General features: G+C 49.3%; 1 protein-coding gene across 1 annotated transcript in view; it reads right to left on the reverse strand.

The window, feature by feature from the left end:
* LOC129823233 (relaxin receptor 2-like) overlaps nucleotides 1-20,000 on the reverse strand; it is a 133,196-nt gene that overhangs the window by 40,490 nt on the left and 72,706 nt on the right. The window contains exons 10-13 of the mRNA XM_055882116.1: nucleotides 12,979-13,050; nucleotides 10,810-10,881; nucleotides 4,068-4,139; nucleotides 465-536 (exon numbers count right to left, since the gene is read on the reverse strand). Coding sequence (XP_055738091.1) covers nucleotides 465-536; nucleotides 4,068-4,139; nucleotides 10,810-10,881; nucleotides 12,979-13,050 — 288 coding nt within the window. The remainder of the gene's footprint in view (nucleotides 1-464; nucleotides 537-4,067; nucleotides 4,140-10,809; nucleotides 10,882-12,978; nucleotides 13,051-20,000) is intronic.

The following is a 20,000-nucleotide window of genomic DNA, read 5'->3' on the forward strand; positions in this document are numbered from 1 at the left end:
TGAACATATAGTATAGAATGTGATATACAGGACATATAGTATAGAATGTGATGAACATATAGTATAGAATGTGATGAACATATAGTACATAATGTGATGAACATATAGCATAGAATGTGATATACAGGGCATATAGTATAGAATGTGATGAACATATAGTATAGAATGTGATGAACATATAGTATAGAATGTGATGAACATATAGTATAGAATGTGATGAACATATAGTATAGAATGTGATGAACATATAGTATAGAATGTGATGAACATATAGTACAGAATGTGATGAACATATAGTATAGAATGTGATATACAGGACATATAGTATAGAATGTGATGAACATATAGTATAGAATGTGATGAACATATAGTATAGAATGTGATGAACATATAGTATAGAATGTGATATACATATAGTATAGAATGTGATGAACATATAGTATAGAATGTGAATGTGTCCATACATGTGTGAGAGGTTCCCCATGGGTAGAAACATCTTGGTCTGGATGTTTGGAATCTCAATACCCTCCAGACCCCTACAGAAAAGACAACACCGGTTATTAGGTTGAGTTATTATCAGCATTGTCAATACTTATCTACATGTAGCGTGCTGTAGTGGTATGTTCTGGTAGTGTATGGTACTGGTAGTGTAGAGTACTGGTAGGTAATGGTAGGTACTGGTAGTGTAGAGTACTGGTAGGTAATGGTAGTGTAGAGTACTGGTAGTTAATGGTAGGTACCGGTAGTGTAGAGTACTGGTAGGTAATGGTAGTGTAGAGTACTGGTAGGTAATGGTCGGTACTGGTAGTGTAGAGTACTGGTAGGTAATGGTAGTGTAGAGTACTGGTAGGTAATGGTAGGTACCGGTAGTGTAGAGTACTGGTAGGTAATGGTAGGTACTGGTAGTGTAGAGTACTGGTAGGTAATGGTAGTGTAGAGTGCTGGTAGGTAATGGTAGGTGCTGGTAGTGTAGAGTACTGGTAGTTAATGGTAGGTACTGGTAGTGTAGAGTACTGGAAGGTAATGGTAGGTACTGGTAGTGTAGAGTACTGGTGGGTAATGGTAGGTACTGGTAGTGTAGAGTGCTGGTAGGTAATGGTAGGTGCTGGTAGTGTAGAGTACTGGTAGGTAATGGTAGGTACTGGTAGTGTAGAGTACTGGTAGGTAATGGTAGGTACTGGTAGTGTAGAGTACTGGTAGGTAATGGTAGGTGCTGGTAGTGTAGAGTAATGGTAGGTAATGGTAGGTACTGGTAGTGTAGAGTACTGGTAGGTAATGGTAGGTGCTGGTAGTGTAGAGTACTGGTAGGTAATGGTAGGTACTGGTAGTGTAGAGTACTGGTAGGTAATGGTAGTGTAGAGTGCTGGTAGGTAATGGTAGGTACTGGTAGTGTAGAGTGCTGGTAGGTAATGGTAGGTGCTGGTAGTGTAGAGTACTGGTAGGTAATGGTAGTGTAGAGTACTGGTAGGTAATGGTAGGTACTGGTAGTGTAGAGTACTGGTAGGTAATGGTAGGTACTGGTAGTGTAGAGTACTGGTAGGTAATGGTAGGTACTGGTAGGTAATGGTAGGTACTGGTAGTGTAGATTACTGGAAGGTAATGGTAGGTACTGGTAGTGTAGAGTGCTGGTAGGTAATGGTAGGTGCTGGTAGTGTAGAGTACTGGTAGGTAATGGTAGTGTAGAGTACTGGTAGGTAATGGTAGGTGCTGGTAGTGTACGGTACTGGTAGGTAATGGTAGGTACTGGTAGTGTAGTGTACTGGTAGGTAATGGTTGTGTAGAGTACTGGTAGAAACTGGTAGTGTAGAGTACTGGTAGGAAATGATAGTGTAGAGTACTGGTAGGTACTGGTAGTGTAGAGTACTGGTAGTGTACGGTACTGGTAGGTACTGGTAGGTACTGATAGTGTATGGTACTGGTAGGTACTGGTAGTGTACGGTACCTGTAGGTAATGGTAGGTACTGGTAGTGTAGAGTACTGGTAGGTAATGGTAGGTACTGGTAGTGTAGAGTACTGGTAGGTAGTGGTAGTGTACAGTACTGGTAGTGTAGAGTACTGGTAGGTAATGGTAGTGTAGAGTACTGGTAGGTAATGGTAGGTACTGGTAGTGTACAGTACTGGAAGGTAATGGTAGGTACTGGTAGTGTAGAGTACTGGTAGGTAATGGTAGTGTAGAGTACTGGTAGGTAATGGTAGGTACTGGTAGTGTAGAGTACTGGTAGGTAATGGTAGGTACTGGTAGTGTAGAGTACTGGTAGGTAATGGTAGGTACTGGTAGGTAATGGTAGGTACTGGTAGTGTAGAGTACTGGAAGGTAATGGTAGGTACTGGTAGTGTAGAGTACTGGTAGGTAATGGTAGGTACTGGTAGTGTAGAGTGCTGGTAGGTAATGGTAGGTGCTGGTGGTGTAGAGTACTGGTAGGTAATGGTAGTGTAGAGTACTGGTAGGTAATGGTAGGTGCTGGTAGTGTACGGTACTGGTAGGTAATGGTAGGTACTGGTAGTGTAGTGTACTGGTAGGTAATGGTTGTGTAGAGTACTGGTAGAAACTGGTAGTGTAGAGTACTGGTAGGAAATGATAGTGTAGAGTACTGGTAGGTACTGGTAGTGTAGAGTACTGGTAGTGTACGGTACTGGTAGGTACTGGTAGGTACTGATAGTGTATGGTACTGGTAGGTACTGGTAGTGTACGGTACCTGTAGGTAATGGTAGGTACTGGTAGTGTAGAGTACTGGTAGGTAATGGTAGGTACTGGTAGTGTAGAGTACTGGTAGGTAGTGGTAGTGTACAGTACTGGTAGTGTAGAGTACTGGTAGGTAATGGTAGTGTAGAGTACTGGTAGGTAATGGTAGGTACTGGTAGTGTACAGTACTGGAAGGTAATGGTAGGTACTGGTAGTGTAGAGTACTGGTAGGTAATGGTAGGTACTGGTAGTGTACGGTACTGGTCGGTAGTGGTAGGTACTGGTAGTGTACTTGTACTGGTAGGTAATGGTAGGTACTGGTAGTGTATGGTACTGGTAGGTAATGGCAGGTACTGGTAGTGTACGGTACTGGTAGGTAATGGTAGGTACTGGTAGTGTTCTGGTAGTGTACTGTACTGGTAGGTAATGGTAGGTATAGGCAGTGTACTGTACTGGTAGGTAATGGTAGGTACTGTACTGGTAGGTAATGGTAGTGTAGTGTACTGGTAGGTAATGGTATGTAATGGAAGTGTACTGTACTGGTAGTGTACTGTACTGGTAGGTACTGGTAGTGTACTGTACTGGTAGGTAATGGTAGTGTACTGTACTGGTAGGTACTGGTAGTGTACTGTACTGGTAGTGTACTGTACTGGTAGGTAATGGTAGTGTACTGTACTGGTAGGTAATGGTAGTGTACTGTACTGGTAGGTACTGGTAGTGTACTGTACTGGTAGTGTACTGTACTGGTAGGTAATGGTAGTGTACTCTACTGGTAGTGTACTATACTGGTAGGTAATGGTAGTGTACTGTACTGGTAGGTAATGGTAGTGTACTGTACTGGTAGTGTACTATACTGGTAGGTAATGGTAGTGTAGTGTACTGTACTGGTAGGTAATGGTAGTGTACTGTACTGGTAGGTACTGGTAGTGTACTGTACTGGTAGTGTACTGTACTGGTAGGTAATGGTAGTGTACTGTACTGGTAGGTAATGGTAGTGTACTGTACTGGTAGGTACTGGTAGTGTACTGTACTGGTAGTGTACTGTACTGGTAGGTAATGGTAGTGTACTGTACTGGTAGTGTACTGTACTGGTAGGTAATGGTAGTGTACTGTACTGGTAGTGTACTATACTGGTAGGTAATGGTAGTGTAGTGTACTGGTAGTGTACTGTACTGGTAGGTACTGATAGAGTACGGTACTGGTAGGTAATGATAGTTTACTGTAATGGTAGGTAATGTACTGGTAGGTAATGTACTGGTAGGTAATGGTAGTGTACTGTACTGGTAGGTAATGTACTGCTAAGTACTGGTAGTGTACAGTACTGGAAGGTACTGGTGGTATACTGTACTGGTAGGCTAAGCTATACAGTATGTATTCTACTCACAGGGACTGGAGCTGGGTCAGGTCGTCAAAGTGACCCGGGTGGATGTGGAACAAAGGATTATGGGATATGTTCCTGTGACAAAACGTAAAAAAACAAGTAAACAAGTGATTCTGTCTGACAGGCAAACAGACAGACCTGTATGTTTTTCCCTGGCTGTGAGAATGAAACTAACTGTTATTATCTCAGCAGAGGAGGAGGCTCCGCAGGGCTAGTGGAGAAGATGTTGCTGGGCTAGTGGAGAAGATATTGCCAGGGCAGGTGGAGAAGATGTTGCCAGGGCTAGTGGAGAAGATGTTGCAGGGCTAGTGGAGAGGATATTGCCAGGGCAGGTGGAGAAGATGTTGCCAGGGCTGGTGAAGAAGATGTTGCAGGGCTGGTGAAGAAGATGTTGCCAGGGCTAGTGGAGAAGATGTTGCCAGGGCAGGTGGAGAAGATGTTGCCAGGGCAGGTTGAGAAGATGTTGCAGGGCTGGTGGAGAAGATGGTGCAGGCTAGTGGAGAAGATGTTGCCAGGGCTGGTGGAGAAGATGTTGCCAGGAATGGTGAAGAAGATGTTGCAGGGCTAGTGGAGAAGATGTTGCAGGGCAGGTGGAGAAGATGTTGCCAGGGCTAGTGGAGAAGATGTTGCCAGGGCTGGTGGAGAAGATGTTTCCAGGTCTAGTGGAGAAGATGTTGCCAGGCTCCCACGCCATGCCTCGCTCCGACTCCCACGCCATGCTTCGCCAGGCTCCCACGCCATGCCTCGGCTAGTTCGCCAGGCTCCCACGCCATGCCTCGGCCGGCTAGCCAGGCTCCCACGCCATGCCTCGGCCGGCTAGCCAGGCTCCCACGCCATGCCTCGCCAGGCTCCCACGCCATGCCTCGGCCGGCTAGCCAGGCTCCCACGCCATGCCTCGCCAGGCTCCCACGCCATGCCTCGGCCGGCTAGCCAGGCTCCCACACCATGCCTCGGCCGGCTAGCCAGGCTCCCACGCTATGCCTCGCCGGTTTTCCAGGCTCTCACGCCATGCCTCGGCCGGCTAGCCAGGCTCCCACGCTATGCCTCGCCGGTTTTCCAGGCTCCCACGCCATTCCTTGGCTGGCTCGCCAGGCTCCCATGCCATGCCGAGGCCGGCTCCCACGCCATGCTTCACCAGGCTCCCACGCCATGCCTCACCAGGCTCCCACGCCGTTCCTCGCTAGGCTCCCACGCCATGCCTCGCCAAGCTCCTACGCCATGCCTCGCTATGGCTCCCACGCCATGCCTCGGCCGGCTAGCTAGGCTCTCGCACCATGCCTCGGCCGGCTCGCCAGGGTCCCACGCCATGCCTCGGCCGGCTCACACGCCATGCCTCGCCAGGCTCCCACGCCATGCCTCGCCAGGGTCCCACGCCATGCCTCGCCAGGGTCCCACGCCATGCCTCGCCAGGGTCCCACGCCATGCCTCGCTAGGCTCCCACGCCATGCCTCGCCAAGCTCCCACGCCATGCCTCGCTATGGCTCCCACGCCATGCCTCGGCCGGCTAGCTAGGCTCTCGCATATGCCTCGGCCGGCTCGCCAGGGTCCCACGCCATGCCTCGCTATGGCTCCCACGCCATGCCTCGGCCGGCTAGCTAGGCTCTCGCATATGCCTCGGACAGCTCGGCCGGCTTCCACGCCATGCCTCGGCCGGCTCCCACGCCATGCCTCAGCCTACTCGCCAGGCTCCCACGCCATGCCTCGGCCGGCTTCCACGCCATGCCTCGCCAGGCTCCCACACCATGCCTTTCTATGGCTCCCACGCCATGCCTCGGCCAGCTCCCACGCCATGCCTCAGCCTACTCGCCAGGCTCCCACGCCATGCCTCGCCAGGCTCCCACGGCATGCCTTTCTATGGCTCCCACGCCATGCCTCGGCCAGCTCCCACGCCATGCATCGCCAGGCTCCCACACCATGCCTCAGCCTACTCGCCAGGCTCCCACGCCATGCCTCGGCCGGCTCCCACGCAATGCCTCACTCCTGCTCCAACGCCATGCCTCGCTCCGGCTCCCACGCCATGCCTCGGCCGGCTTCCACGCCATGCCTCGCCAGGATCCCACACCATGCCTCAGCCTACTCGCCAGGCTCCCACGCCATGCCTCGGCCAGCTCGTCCGGCTTCCACGCCATGCCTCGGCCAGCTCCCACACCATGCCTCGCCAGGCTCCCGCGCCATGCCTCGGCCAACTCGCCAGGCTCCCACGGCATGCCTTTCTATGGCTCCCACGCCATGCCTCGGCCAGCTCCCACGCCATGCCTCGGCCGGCTCCCACGCCATGCCTCGCTCCGGCTCCCACGCCATGCCTCGCTCCGGCTCCCACGCCATGCCTCGCTCCGGCTCCCACGCCATGCCTCGCTCCGGCTCCCACTCCATGCCTCGCTCCGGCTCCCACGCCATGCCTCGCTCCGGCTCCCACTCCATGCCTCGCCAGGCTCCCTCGCCTCGGCCGGCTCGCCAGGCTCCCTCACAGCTAGACAGTGTGTTTCGTCAGGCCTGCAGGGCAGCTAAAGTCATTCCGCTTTCCAAGAATAGTAAAGCCCCCTTCACTGGCTCAAGTAGCCGACCAATCCGCCTGTAACCAACCCTTAGTAAACTTCCAGAAAATATCGTGTTTTACCAGATACAATGCTATTTCACAGTAAACAAACAGACTCTCAGCACGCATCTAGGAAAGGACACTCAACAAGCACAGCACTTACACAAATGACTGATGATTGGCTGAGAGAAATTGATGATAAGATTATTGTGGGGGCTGTTTTGTTAGACTTCAGTGCAGCTTTTGACATTATCGATCATAGTCTGCTGCTGGCAAAACTTATGTGTTATGGCTTTACACCCCCCCCCCCTGCTATATTGTGGATAAAGAGTTGCCTGTCTAACAGAACACAGAGGGTGTTCTTTAATGGAAGCCTCTCCAACATAATGCAGTTAGAAGCAGGAATTCCCCAAGGCAGCTGTCTAGGCCCCTGGCTTTGTACAATCTTTACTAACGACATGCCACTGAGTAAAGCCAGTGTGTCTGTGTATGTGGATGACTCGACACTATACACTTCAGAGACTGAAATGACTGCAACACAGCTGTAGGTAGTTTCGAAATGGGTAGCAAGGAATTAGTTAGTCCTAAATATTTCCAAAACTAAAAGCATTGTATTCGGGATAAATCATTCACTAAGCCCTAAAACCTCAACTACATCTCGTAATGTGGAAATTGAACAAGTTGAGGTGACTAAAGTGCTCGGAGTTATCCTGGATTGTAAACTACCCTGTTCTGAGCCAATTGCAATTTTCCTTAGTCCTTCTTTTGTGGCACCTGACCACACTACTGAACAGTAGTCCAGGTACGACAAAACTAGGGCCTGTAGGACCTGCCTTGTTGATGGTGTTGTTAAGAAGGTAGAAACTAGGGCCTGTAGGACCTGCCTTGTTGATAGTGCTGTTAAGAAGGTAGAAACTAGGGCCTGTAGGACCTGCCTTGTTGATAGTGTTGTTAAGAAGGTAGAAACTAGGGCCTGTAGGACCTGCCTTGTTGACAGTGTTGTTAAGAAGGTAGAAACTAGGGCCTGTAGGACCTGCCTTGTTGATAGTGCTGTTAAGAAGGTAGAAACTAGGGCCTGTAGGACCTGCCTTGTTGATAGTGTTGTTAAGAAGGCAGAAACTAGGGCCTGTAGGACCTGCCTTGTTGACAGTGTTGTTAAGAAGGTAGAAACTAGGGCCTGTAGGACCTGCCTTGTTGATAGTGTTGTTAAGAAGGCAGAGCAGCGCTTTATTATGGACAGGCTTCTCCCCCATCTTAGCTACTGTTGTGTCAATATGTTTTGACCATGACAGCACGGCTGGCCCTTAAAAGTCACGGAGAGCTAACATGCAAGTCAATTTCTCCTGGCTCAAAGTGGAAGAGAGATTGACTTCCTCATTACGTGTTTTTGTAAGAGGTGTTGACAAGCTGAAGGTACCGAGCTGTCTGTTTAAACTAATAGCACACAGTTTCGGACACCCATCCCTACCCCACAAGACATGCCACCAGGGGTCTCTTCACAGTCCCCAAGTCCAGAACAGACTATGGGAGGCGCACAGTACCACACAGAGCCATGACTACATGGAACTCTATTGCACAGTACTACATAGAGCCATGACTACATGGAACTCTATTCCACATCAGATAACTGATGCAGCAGGAGAATCAGATTTAAAAAGCAGGTAAAAATACACCTTATGGAACAGCGGAGACTGTGAAGTAACACAAAACATAGGAACAGACAGTTGCCTTGGCAACAACTAATGGGGATCCATAACAAATACAAGAGGCTCTCTCCGTTTGGATGTGGCCTATTTAAAACCCTTACTGGAGACATAGAATCAATGGCCGCCATTCATTTACTATTAAAGTTATCAACTAAATCATCACAACAGGAAGCCAGAATAGTTGACGGAGTATTGTTCAGACACTCAATAAAATCTGTGTCAACTCCAGAGGTAAGATAGCGTTTCTTATTAATAATGAGTTAATAGTGAGTTCAGTATTACCCTGTTGCTATGGGCAACAAGGTAGTATAAATCCCCAGTGGTGATCAGATAAAAGAACATCAACAATAGAGGAAATGTCAATAGAAAGCCCCTTGGTAATAACCCGGTCCAGTAGAAAGCCCCTTGGTAATAACCCGGTCCAGTAGAAAGCCCCTTGGTAATAACCAGGTCCAGTAGAAAGCCCCTTGGTAATAACCCGGTCCAGTAGAAAGCCCCTTGGTAATAACCCGGTCCAGTTGAAAGCCCCTTGGTAATAACCAGGTCCAGTTGAAAGCCCCTTGGTAATAACCAGGTCAAGTAGAAAGCCCCTTGGTAATAACCAGGTCCAGTTGAAAGCCCCTTGGTAATAACCAGGTCCAGTAGAAAGCCCCTTGGTAATAACCCGGTCCAGTAGAAAGCCCCTTGGTAATAACCAGGTCCAGTAGAAAGCCCCTTGGTAATAACCAGGTCCAGTAGAAAGCCCCTTGGTAATAACCAGGTCCAGTAGAAAGCCCCTTGGTAATAACCAGGTCCAGTAGAAAGCCCCTTGGTAATAACCAGGTCCAGTAGAAAGCCCCTTGGTAATAACCAGGTCCAATAGAAAGCCCCTTGGTAATAACCAGGTCCAGTAGAAAGCCCCTTGGTAATAACCCGGTCCAGTAGAAAGCCCCGTGGTAATAACCAGGTCCAATAGAAAGCCCCTTGGTAATAACCAGGTCCAATAGAAAGCCCCTTGGTAATAACCAGGTCCAGTAGAAAGCCCCTTGGTAATAACCAGGTTCAATAGAAAGCCCCTTGGTAATAACCAGGTCCAGTAGAAAGCCCCTTGGTAATAACCCGGTCCAGTAGAAAGCCCCTTGGTAATAACCAGGTCCAATAGAAAGCCCCTTGGTAATAACCAGGTCCAGTAGAAAGCCCCTTGGTAATAACCCGGTCCAGTAGAAAGCCCCTTGGTAATAACCAGGTCCAGTAGAAAGCCCCTTGGTAATAACCAGGTCCAGTAGAAAGCCCCTTGGTAATAACCAGGTCTAGTCGAAAGCCCCTTGGTAATAACCAGGTCCAGGAGAAAGCCCCTTGGTAATAACCAGGTCCAGTAGAAAGCCCCTTGGTAATAACCAGGTCCAGAGTATGGTTGTGGTTATGGGTGGGTCCAATAGAAACCCCCTTGGTAATAACCAGGTCCAGAGTATGGTTGTGGTTATGGGTGGGTCCAGTAGAAAGCCCCTTGGTAATAACCAGGTCCAATAGAAAGCCCCTTGGTAATAACCAGGTCCAGTAGAAAGCCCCTTGGTAATAACCAGGTCCAATAGAAAGCCCCTTGGTAATAACCAGGTCCAGTAGAAAGCCCCTTGGTAATAACCAGGTCCAGTAGAAAGCCCCTTGGTAGTAACCCGGTCCAGAGTATGGCTGTGGTTATGGGTGGGCCCAGAAGAAAGCCCCTTGCCCCTTGGCTTTCAACTATATTCAGCCACAAGAATATTTTTTCTCGAGCGGATCAAGGGGCCGCAAAATAATTACAAACAATTTGTAGACTGCAAATTGATCACAAGAAACCCAAAGAGACATAGCATTTGATTAAAACATAATGATTTCAAACCTTGCTAGCATTTGTATACGATCACAAGTATATCTCTCTACTTTTTCCTAAATTTTTCCTAAATTGAAGTCCCTTGGAGCCGAATTGGTGGTGTTTTTCCAGTCTTTGATGTCCAACAATGTATTTATGAGCGATATTTTTTGGACATTTATAATTGTTTTGCTCAGATATCTTGGGGGGCTGCCAGTTGAGGAACCCTGCCCTATATAGTGCACTAGTTTTGACCAAAGTTTTCCGAAATGGCCCCCTATTCTATATTATAGTGCACTAGTTTTGACCAAAGTTTTCCGAAATGGCCCCCTATTCTCTATATAGTGCACTAGTTTTGACCAAAGTTTTCCAAAATGGCCCCCTATTCTCTATTATAGTGCACTAGTTTTGACCAAAGTTTTCCGAAATGGCCCCCTATTCTCTATATAGTGCACTAGTTTTGACCAAAGTTTTCCGAAATGGCCCCCTATTCTCTATATAGTGCACTAGTTTTGACCAAAGTTTTCCGAAATGGCCCCCTATTCTCTATATAGTGCACTAGTTTTGACCAAAGTTTTCCGAAATGGCCCCCTATTCTCTATATAGTGCACTAGTTTTTGACCAGAGACCAAAGGGACTAGTGTGTCATTTTGGGATACAGTTTATGTGACTCACAGTTTGACGAGGGACTTTAAGCTCTTAAAGGTGTTGTTGGGGAGCTCCTTAATCCGGTTGTTGGACAGGTCTCTAAAAAACAGAGAGAGTAAGGAGCCACGGGAGAGAGAGAAGGAGGGGGAGAGAGGGAAGGAGGGGGCGAGAGAGAGTGAGAAGGAGGGGGCGAGAGAGAGAAGGAGGGGGAGAGAGGGAAGGAGGGGGAGAGAGGGAAGGAGGGGGAGAGAGGGAAGGAGGGGGCGAGAGGGAAGGAGGGGGCGAGAGAGAGAGAAGGAGGGGCCGAGAGAGAGAGAATGAGGGGGCGAGAGAGAGAGAATGACGGGGCGAGAGAGAGTGAGAAGGAGGGGGAGAGAGAGAGAGAATGAGGGGGCGAGAGAGAGAGAATGACGGGGCGAGAGAGAGAGAATGACGGGGAGAGAGAGAGTGAGAAGGAGGGGGAGAGAGAGAGAGAGAATGACGGGGCGAGAGAGAGAGAAGGTGGGGGAGAGAGAGAGTGAGAAGGAGGGGGCGAGAGAGAGAGAAGGAGGGGGCGAGAGAGAGAGAAGGAGGGGGAGAGAGAGAGAAGGAGGGGGAGAGAGAGAGAGAAGGAGGGGGAGAGAGAGAGAGAGAACGAGGGGGAGAGAGAGAGAGAGAACGAGGGGGAGAGAGAGAGAGAGAACGAGGGGGAGAGAGAAGGAGGGGGAGAGAGAGAGAAGGTGGGGGAGAGAGAGAAGGAGGGGGAGAGAGAGAGAGAATGAGGGGGCGAGAGAGAGAGAAGGAGGGGGAGAGAGAGAGAGAGAGAGAAGGAGGGGGAGAGAGAGAGAAGGAGGGGGAGAGAGAGAGAGAGGAGGGGGAGAGAGAGAGACAGAAGGAGGGGACGAGAGAGGAGAGAGAAGAAGGAGAAGAGAAAACCTGATTAAAATAAACGAAAGGTGAAATTGGATGTAAGAGCAGAATCCCCATACACTTCTCCCTCCCTGCAGGGTTTTACTATGTCATTTCAATAGTACACGTTTCGAGCTACTGAGATTCATCAATTGGGAATTCATCCCTTTTCTCAGTTTATAGCAGACTGACATGTCAGTGTATCAGAAGTGCGTCCCAAATGAGCCCTTTTCCGTCTATAGTGCACTACATTTTACCAAGGCCCACCGAGCTCCGTTCAACTGTAAAACACTGTATTTTACCAAGGCCCACAGAGCTCCGTTCAACAGTAACACACTACATTTTACCAAGGCCCACAGAGCTCCGTTCAACAGTAACACACTATATTTTATCAAGGCCCACAGAGCTCCGTTCAACAGTAAAACACTACATTTTACCAAGGCCCACAGAGCTCTGTTCAACAGTAACACACTACATTTTACCAAGTCCCACAGAGCTCCGTTCAACAGTAAAACACTACATTTTACCAAGGCCCACAGAGCTCCGTTCAACAGTAACACACTATATTTTACCAAGGCCCACAGAGCTCTGTTCAACAGTAACACACTACATTTTACCAAGGCCCACAGAGCTCCGTTCAACAGTAACACACTACATTTTACCAAGGCCCACAGAGCTCCGTTCAACAGTAAAACACTACATTTTACCAAGGCCCACAGAGCTCCGTTCAACAGTAACACACCACATTTTACCAAGGCCCACAGAGCTCCGTTCAACAGTAACACACTACATTTTACCAAGGCCCACAGAGCTCCGTTCAACAGTAACACACTACATTTTACCAAGGCCCACAGAGCTCCGTTCAACAGTAACACACTACATTTTACCAAGGCCCACAGAGCTCCGTTCAACAGTAACACACTACATTTTACCAAGGCCCACAGAGCTCCGTTCAACGGTAACACACTACATTTTACCAAGGCCCACAGAGCTCCGTTCAACAGTAACACACTGTATTTTACCAAGGCCCACAGAGCTCCGTTCAACAGTAGCACACTACATTTTACCAAGGCCCACAGAGCTCCGTTCAACAGTAACACACTACATTTTACCAAGGCCCACAGAGCTCCGTTCAACAGTAACACACTACATTTTACCAAGGCCCACAGAGCTCCGTTCAACAGTAACACACTACATTTTACCAAGGTCCACAGAGCTCTGTTCAACAGTAGCACACTGTAAAGAGAACAGGCGGCCACTTGGGACGGATCCCCAGAATGTCTGAATGAGGGAGTGATTTCTACTCACAGTTCTTCCAGCAGCACCAGAGTCTGAAAAGAGCGTACAGGAAGAGTGTGAATCCGGTTGTTCATCAGGAGGCTAACGGGGAGAGAGAACGTCTGTGGTTTAATGGTTTCACAACTACATATTCATAACACACACACACGCACGCACGCAGGCAGGCAGGCAGGCAGGCGCACGCACACACACACACACACACACACACACACACACACACACACACACACACACACACACACACACACACACACACACACACACACACACACACACATCTCAGTGACTGAGTGTCGGAGTCACAACCACCAAATTAAAAAACTTCCAGACAGTCCCCAAGCACAGAGAGGCAGAGGCACAGAGAGGCAGAGGCACAGAGAGGCAGAGGCACAGAGAGGCAGAGGCACAGAGAGGCAGAGGCACAGAGAGGCAGAGGCACAGAGAGGCAGAGGCACAGAGAGGCAGGGGCACAGAGAGGCAGAGGCACAGAGAGGCAGAGGCACAGAGAGGCAGAGGCACAGAGAGGCAGAGGCACAGAGAGGCAGAGGCACAGAGAGGCAGGGGCACAGAGAGGCAGAGGCACAGAGAGGCAGAGGCACAGAGAGGCAGAGGCACAGAGAGGCAGAGGCACAGAGAGGCAGAGGCACAGAGAGGCAGAAACACAGAGAGGCAGGGGCACAGAGAGGCAGAAGCACAGAGAGGCAGAGGCACAGAGAGGCAGAGGCACAGAGAGGCAGAGGCACAGAGAGGCAGAGGCACAGAGAGGCAGAAACACAGAGAGGCAGAGGCACAGAGAGGCAGAGGCACAGAGAGGCAGAGGCACCTCCCCCCACATCTTACTACACCTCCCCCCCACATCTTACTACACCTCCCCCACATCTTACCACACCTCCCCCCCACTTACTACACCTCCCCCCACATCTTACTACACCTCCCCCCACATCTTACTACACCTCCCCCCACATCTTACTACACCTCCCCCACATCTTACCACACCTCCCCCACATCTTACTACACCTCCCCCCACATCTTACCACACCTCCCCCACATCTTACTACACCTCCCCCCCATATTACCACACACCTCCCCCACATCTTACTACACCTCCCCCACATCTTACTACACCTCCCCCCACATCGTACCACACCTCCCCCCACATCTTACCACACCTCCCCCCACATCTTACCACACCTCCCCCCACATCTTACCACACCTCCCCCACATCTTACTACACCTCCCCCCACATCTTACTACACCTCCCCCCACATCTTACCACACCTCCCCCCACATCTTATTACACCTCCCCCACATCTTACCACACCTCCCCCACATCTTACTACACCTCCCCCACATCTTACTACACCTCCCCCCACATCTTACTACACCTCCCCCCACATCTTACCACACCTCCCCCCACATCTTATTACACCTCCCCCACATCTTACCACACCTCCCCCACATCTTACTACACCTCCCCCACATCTTACTACACCTCCCCCTCACATCTTACTACACCTCCCCCACATCTTACTACACCTCCCCCCACATCTTACCAGACCTTCCCCACATCTTACCACACATCCCCCACATCTTACCACACCTCCCCCACATCTTACCACACCTCCCCCACATCTTACCACACCTCCCCCACATCTTACCACACCTCCCCCACATCTTACCACACCTCCCCCCACATCTTACTATACCCCCCACATCTTATCACACCTCCCCCACATCTTACCACACCTCCCCCACATCTTACCACACCTCCCCCACATCTTACCACACCTCCCCCACATCTTACTACACCTCCCCCACATCTTACCACACCTCCCCCACATCTTACTACACCTCCCCCCACATCTTACTACACCTCCCCCCACATCTTACCACACCTCCCCCACATCTTACTACACCTCCCCCCACATCTTACTACACCTCCCCCACATCTTACCACAACTCCCCCTCAACTTACCACACCTCCCCCACATCTTACCACACCTCCCCCCACATCTTACTATACCCCCCCACATCTTATCACACCTCCCCCACATCTTACCACACCTCCCCCACATCTTACCACACCTCCCCCACATCTTACCACACCTCCCCCACATCTTACCACACCTCCCCCACATCTTACCACACCTCCCCCACATCTTACTACACCTCCCCCTTACAGCTTACTACACCTCCCCCACATCTTACTACACCTCCCCCTCACATCTTACTACACCTCCCCCACATCTTACTACACCTCCCCCCACATCTTACCACACCTCCCCCACATCTTACTACACCCCCCCACATCTTACTACACCTCCCCCCTCATCTTACTACACCTCCCCCCATCTTACCACACCTCCCCCACATCTTACCACACCTCCCCCCACATCTTACTACACCCCCCCACATCTTACTACACCTCCCCCCTCATCTTACTACACCTCCCCCCATCTTACCACACACCTCCCCCCCATCTTACCACACACCTCCCCCACATCTTACCACACACCTCCCCCCTCATCTTACCACACCCACTCCACATCTTACCACACCTCCCCCCTCATCTTACCCCCCCCATCGCCTCCGACCATTAGCTCTGACAAATTGAAAACCCTAGTCATAGGCGACTCCATTACCCGCAGTATTAGACTTAAAACGAATCATCCAGCGATCATACATTGTTTACCAGGAGGCAGGGCTACCGACGTTAAGGCTAAACTGAAGATGGTGCTGGCTAAAGCTAAAACTGTCGAGTGTAGGGATATTGTTATCCACGTCAGCACCAACTTTGTTAGGATGAAACAGTCAGAGGTCACCAAGCGCAACATAGCTTCAGCGTGTAAATCAGCTAGAAAGATGTGTCGGCATCGAGTAATTGTCTCTGGCCCCGTCCCAGTTAGGGGGAGTGACGAGCTCTACAGCAGAGTCTCACAACTCAATCGCTGGTTGAAAACTGTTTTCTGCCCCTCCCAAAAGATAGAATTTGTAGATAATTGGCCCTCTTTCTGGGACTCACCCACAAACAGGACCAAGCCTGGCCTGCTGAGGAGTGACGGACTCCATCCTAGCTGGAGGGGTGCTCTCATCTTATCTACCAACATAGACAAGGCTCTAACTCCCCTAGCTCCACAATGAAATAGGGTGCAGGCCAGGCAGCAGGCTGTCAGCCAGGCTGTTAGCCAGCCTGCCAGCTTAGTGGAGTCTGCCACTAGCATAGTCAGTGTAGTCAGCTCAGCTATCCCCATTGAGACCGTGTCTGTACTTAATGTTAGATCCCTCACTACCAAGGCAGTTATAGTCACTACACAAACACACCTCCCCCACATACACTATATGTACAAAAGTATGTGGACAGCCCTTCAAATGACTGATTTCGGCTATTTCAGTCACACACGTTGCTGACAGGTCTACAGAATCGAGCACACCGCCATGCGATCTCCATAGACAAACACGTGGCAGTTAAAATGGCCTTACTGAAGAGCTCAGTGAATTTCAATGTGGCACCGTCATATGATGACATCACGTTTGTCAAATTTCGGCCCTTCCTAGAGCTTCCGCGGTGATTGTGAAGTGGAAATGTCTACGAGCAACAAAGGCTCAGCCTGGAAGTTGTAGAACACAGAAGCAGAATGGAACCTCTCGAATGCTGAAGCAAAGTGTCGGTGAAAAAATTTGTCTGTCCTCGGTTGCAACACTCACTACCGAGTTCAAAACTGTTCATCAGGAGCTTTAATGAAATGGGTTTCCGTGGCCGAGCTGCCGCACACAAGCCTAAGATCATCGACTGCAGTGCCAAGCGTTGGCTGGAGTGGTGTAAAGCTAACTGCCATTGGACTCCGGAGCAGTGGAAACGTGTTCTCTGGAGTGATAAATCACGCTTCACCATCGGATGCCAGGAGAACGCTGCCTGCCCTAATACATAGTGCCAACTGTAAAGTTTGGAGGAATAATGGTCTAGGGCTGTGTTTCATTGTTCGGGCTAGGCCCCTTAGTTCCAGTGAAGGGAAATCTTAACGCTATAGCATACATTCTAGATGATTCTGTGCTTCCAACTTTATGGCAACAGTTTGGGTAAGGCACTTTCCTGTTTCAGCACGACAGTCACCCTGTGCACAAAGGTCCATACAGAAATGGTATGTCGAGATCTTTGTGAAAGAACTTGACTGGCCTGCACAGAGCCCTGCCCTCAAGCCCATCGAACACCTTTGGGATGAATTGGAACGCCAACTGCGAGCCAGGGCTAATCCCCCAGCATCAGTCCTCGACCTCACAAATGCTCTTGTGGCTGAATGGAAGCAAGTCCCCGCAGCAATGTTCCAACATCTAGTGGCAAGACTTCCCAGAAGAGTGGAGGCTGTTATAGCAGCAATGTCCCAACATCTAGTGGGAAGACTTCCCAGAAGAGTGGAGGCTGTTATAGCAGCAATGTCCCAACATCTAGTGGGAAGACTTCCCAGAAGAGTGGAGGCTGTTATAGCAGCAATGTCCCAACATCTAGTGGGAAGACTTCCCAGAAGAGTGGAGGCTGTTATAGCAGCAATGTCCCAACATATAGTGGGAAGACTTCCCAGAAGAGTGGAGGCTGTTATAGCAGCAATGTCCCAACATCTAGTGGGAAGACTTCCCAGAAGAGTGGAGGCTGTTATAGCAGCAATGTTCCAACATCTAGTGGGAAGACTTCCCAGAAGAGTGGAGGCTGTTATAGCAGCAATGTTCCAACATCTAGTGGGAAGACTTCCCAGAAGAGTGGAGGCTGTTATAGCAGCAATGTCCCAACATCTAGTGGGAAGACTTCCCAGAAGAGTGGAGGCTGTTATAGCAGCAATGTTCCAACATCTAGTGGGAAGACTTCCCAGAAGAGTGGAGGCTGTTATAGCAGCAATGTCCCAACATCTAGTGGGAAGACTTCCCAGAAGAGTGGAGGCTGTTATAGCAGCAATGTCCCAACATCTAGTGGGAAGACCTCCCAGAAGAGTGGAGGCTGTTATAGCAGCAAATGGGAACAAACTCTTTATGGACGCCATGATTTTGTAAGATGTTTTGTAAGATGTTTTGTTTTGTAAGATCAGGTACAGAACCCATTGCCCTTTATGGTTGTGAGGTCTGGGCTCCGCTCACCAACCAAGAATTTAGAAAATGGGACAAACACCAAATTTAGACTGAGTGCAGAATTTTGCAAAAACTTCCTCAGTGTACAACTTAAAACACCAAATAATCTATGCATAACTAAATTAGAACAATTCCCGCTAATTATTAAAATCAAGAATAGAGCAATCAAATTCTTTAACCACCTAAAAATAAGATTCTCAAACCTTACATCACAAAGCCCTCACTACAGAGAGATTCACCATGAGAAGAATGTCCTCTGCCAGCTGGTACGAGGAATGTTCACAAACACAAACACACCCCACAGAGCCTCAGGACAGCAACACAATTAGACACAACCAAATCATGAGAAAACAAAAAGATAATTACTTGACACACTGGAAAGAATTATCAAAAAAACTGAGCAAACTGGAATGCTATTTGGCCCTAAACAGAGAGTATACAGTGGCAGAATACCTGACCACTGTGACTGACCCAAACTTAAGGAAAGCTTTGACTATGTACAGACTCAGTGAGCAAAGCCTTGCTATTGAGAAAGACCATATGTGAATTGATTGTCCCCCATCTATCTTCAGAGTTCGTACTGTTAGGTGACCTAAACTGGGATATACTTAACATCCCGGCCGTCCTACAATCTAAGCTATTTGTCCTCAATCTCATACAAATTATCAAGGAACCTACCAGGTACAACCCTTAATCCGTAAACATGGGCATTCTCATAGATATCATCCTGACCAACTTCCCTCTAAATACACCTCTGCTGTCTTCAACCAGGATCTCAGTGATCACTGCCTCATTGCCTGCAACTGTAACGGGTCCGCGGTCAAACGACCACCCCTCATCACTGTCAAACGCTCCCTAAAAAAAACTTCAGCGAGCAGGCCTTTCTAATCGACCTGGCCCGGGTATCCTGGAAAGATATTGACCTCATCGCGTCAGTAGAGGATGCCTGGTTATTCTTTAAAAGTGCTTTCCTCACCATCTTAAATAAGCATGTCGCTTTAAAAAAAATTGAACTAAGAACAGATATAGTCCTTGGTTCACTCCAGACTTGACTGCCCTTGACCAGCACAAAAACATCCTGTGGCGTACTGCACTAGCATCGAATAGTCCCCACGATATGCAACTTTTCAGAGAAGTCTGGGACCAATATACACAGTCAGTTAGGAAAGCTAAGGCTAGCTCTTTCAAACAGAAATGTGCTTCCTGGAGCACTAATTCCAAAAGGTTTTGGGACACTGTAAAGTCCATGGAGAATAAGAGCACCTCCTCCCAGCTGCCCACTGCACTGAGGCTAGGAAACACTGTCACCATCGATAAACCGATAAATCAAAGAATTTCAATAAGCATTTCTCTATGGCTGGGCATGCTTTCCACCTGGCTGCTCCAACCTCGGCCAACACCCTCTGCACCCCCTGCAACAACTTGCCCAAGCCTCCCCTGCTTCTCCATCTGAGAAGTAGTTAGTGAACCAGGCGAGGCAGTCATCAGAGAAACCAAGGCTGTTGAGTCTGCCGATAAGAATATGTGGTGTTTCAAATCAGAGGGCTTGTTGTCCGGACCTCTGGCAGTCTCTATGGGGGTGCCACAGGGTTCAATTCTCGGACCGTATCTTTTCTCTGTATGTATATCAATGATGTCGCTCTTGCTGCTGGTGATTCTCTAAACCACCTCTACGCAGACGACACCGTTCTGTATACATCTGGCCCTTCTTTGGACACTGTGTTAACAAACCTCCAGATGAGCTTCAATGCCATACAACACTCCTCCCGTGGCCTCCAACTGCTCTTTAACGCCAGTAAAACTAAATGCATGCTCTTCAACCAATTGCTGCCCTCACTTAGAATATGTGGACAACTATAAATACCTAGGTGTCTGGTTAGACTGTAAACTCTCCTTCCAGACTCACATTAAGCATC

The sequence above is a fragment of the Salvelinus fontinalis genome, chromosome 25 (genome assembly GCF_029448725.1).
Source record: "Salvelinus fontinalis isolate EN_2023a chromosome 25, ASM2944872v1, whole genome shotgun sequence".
In the NCBI taxonomy this organism is placed as follows: domain Eukaryota; kingdom Metazoa; phylum Chordata; class Actinopteri; order Salmoniformes; family Salmonidae; genus Salvelinus; species Salvelinus fontinalis.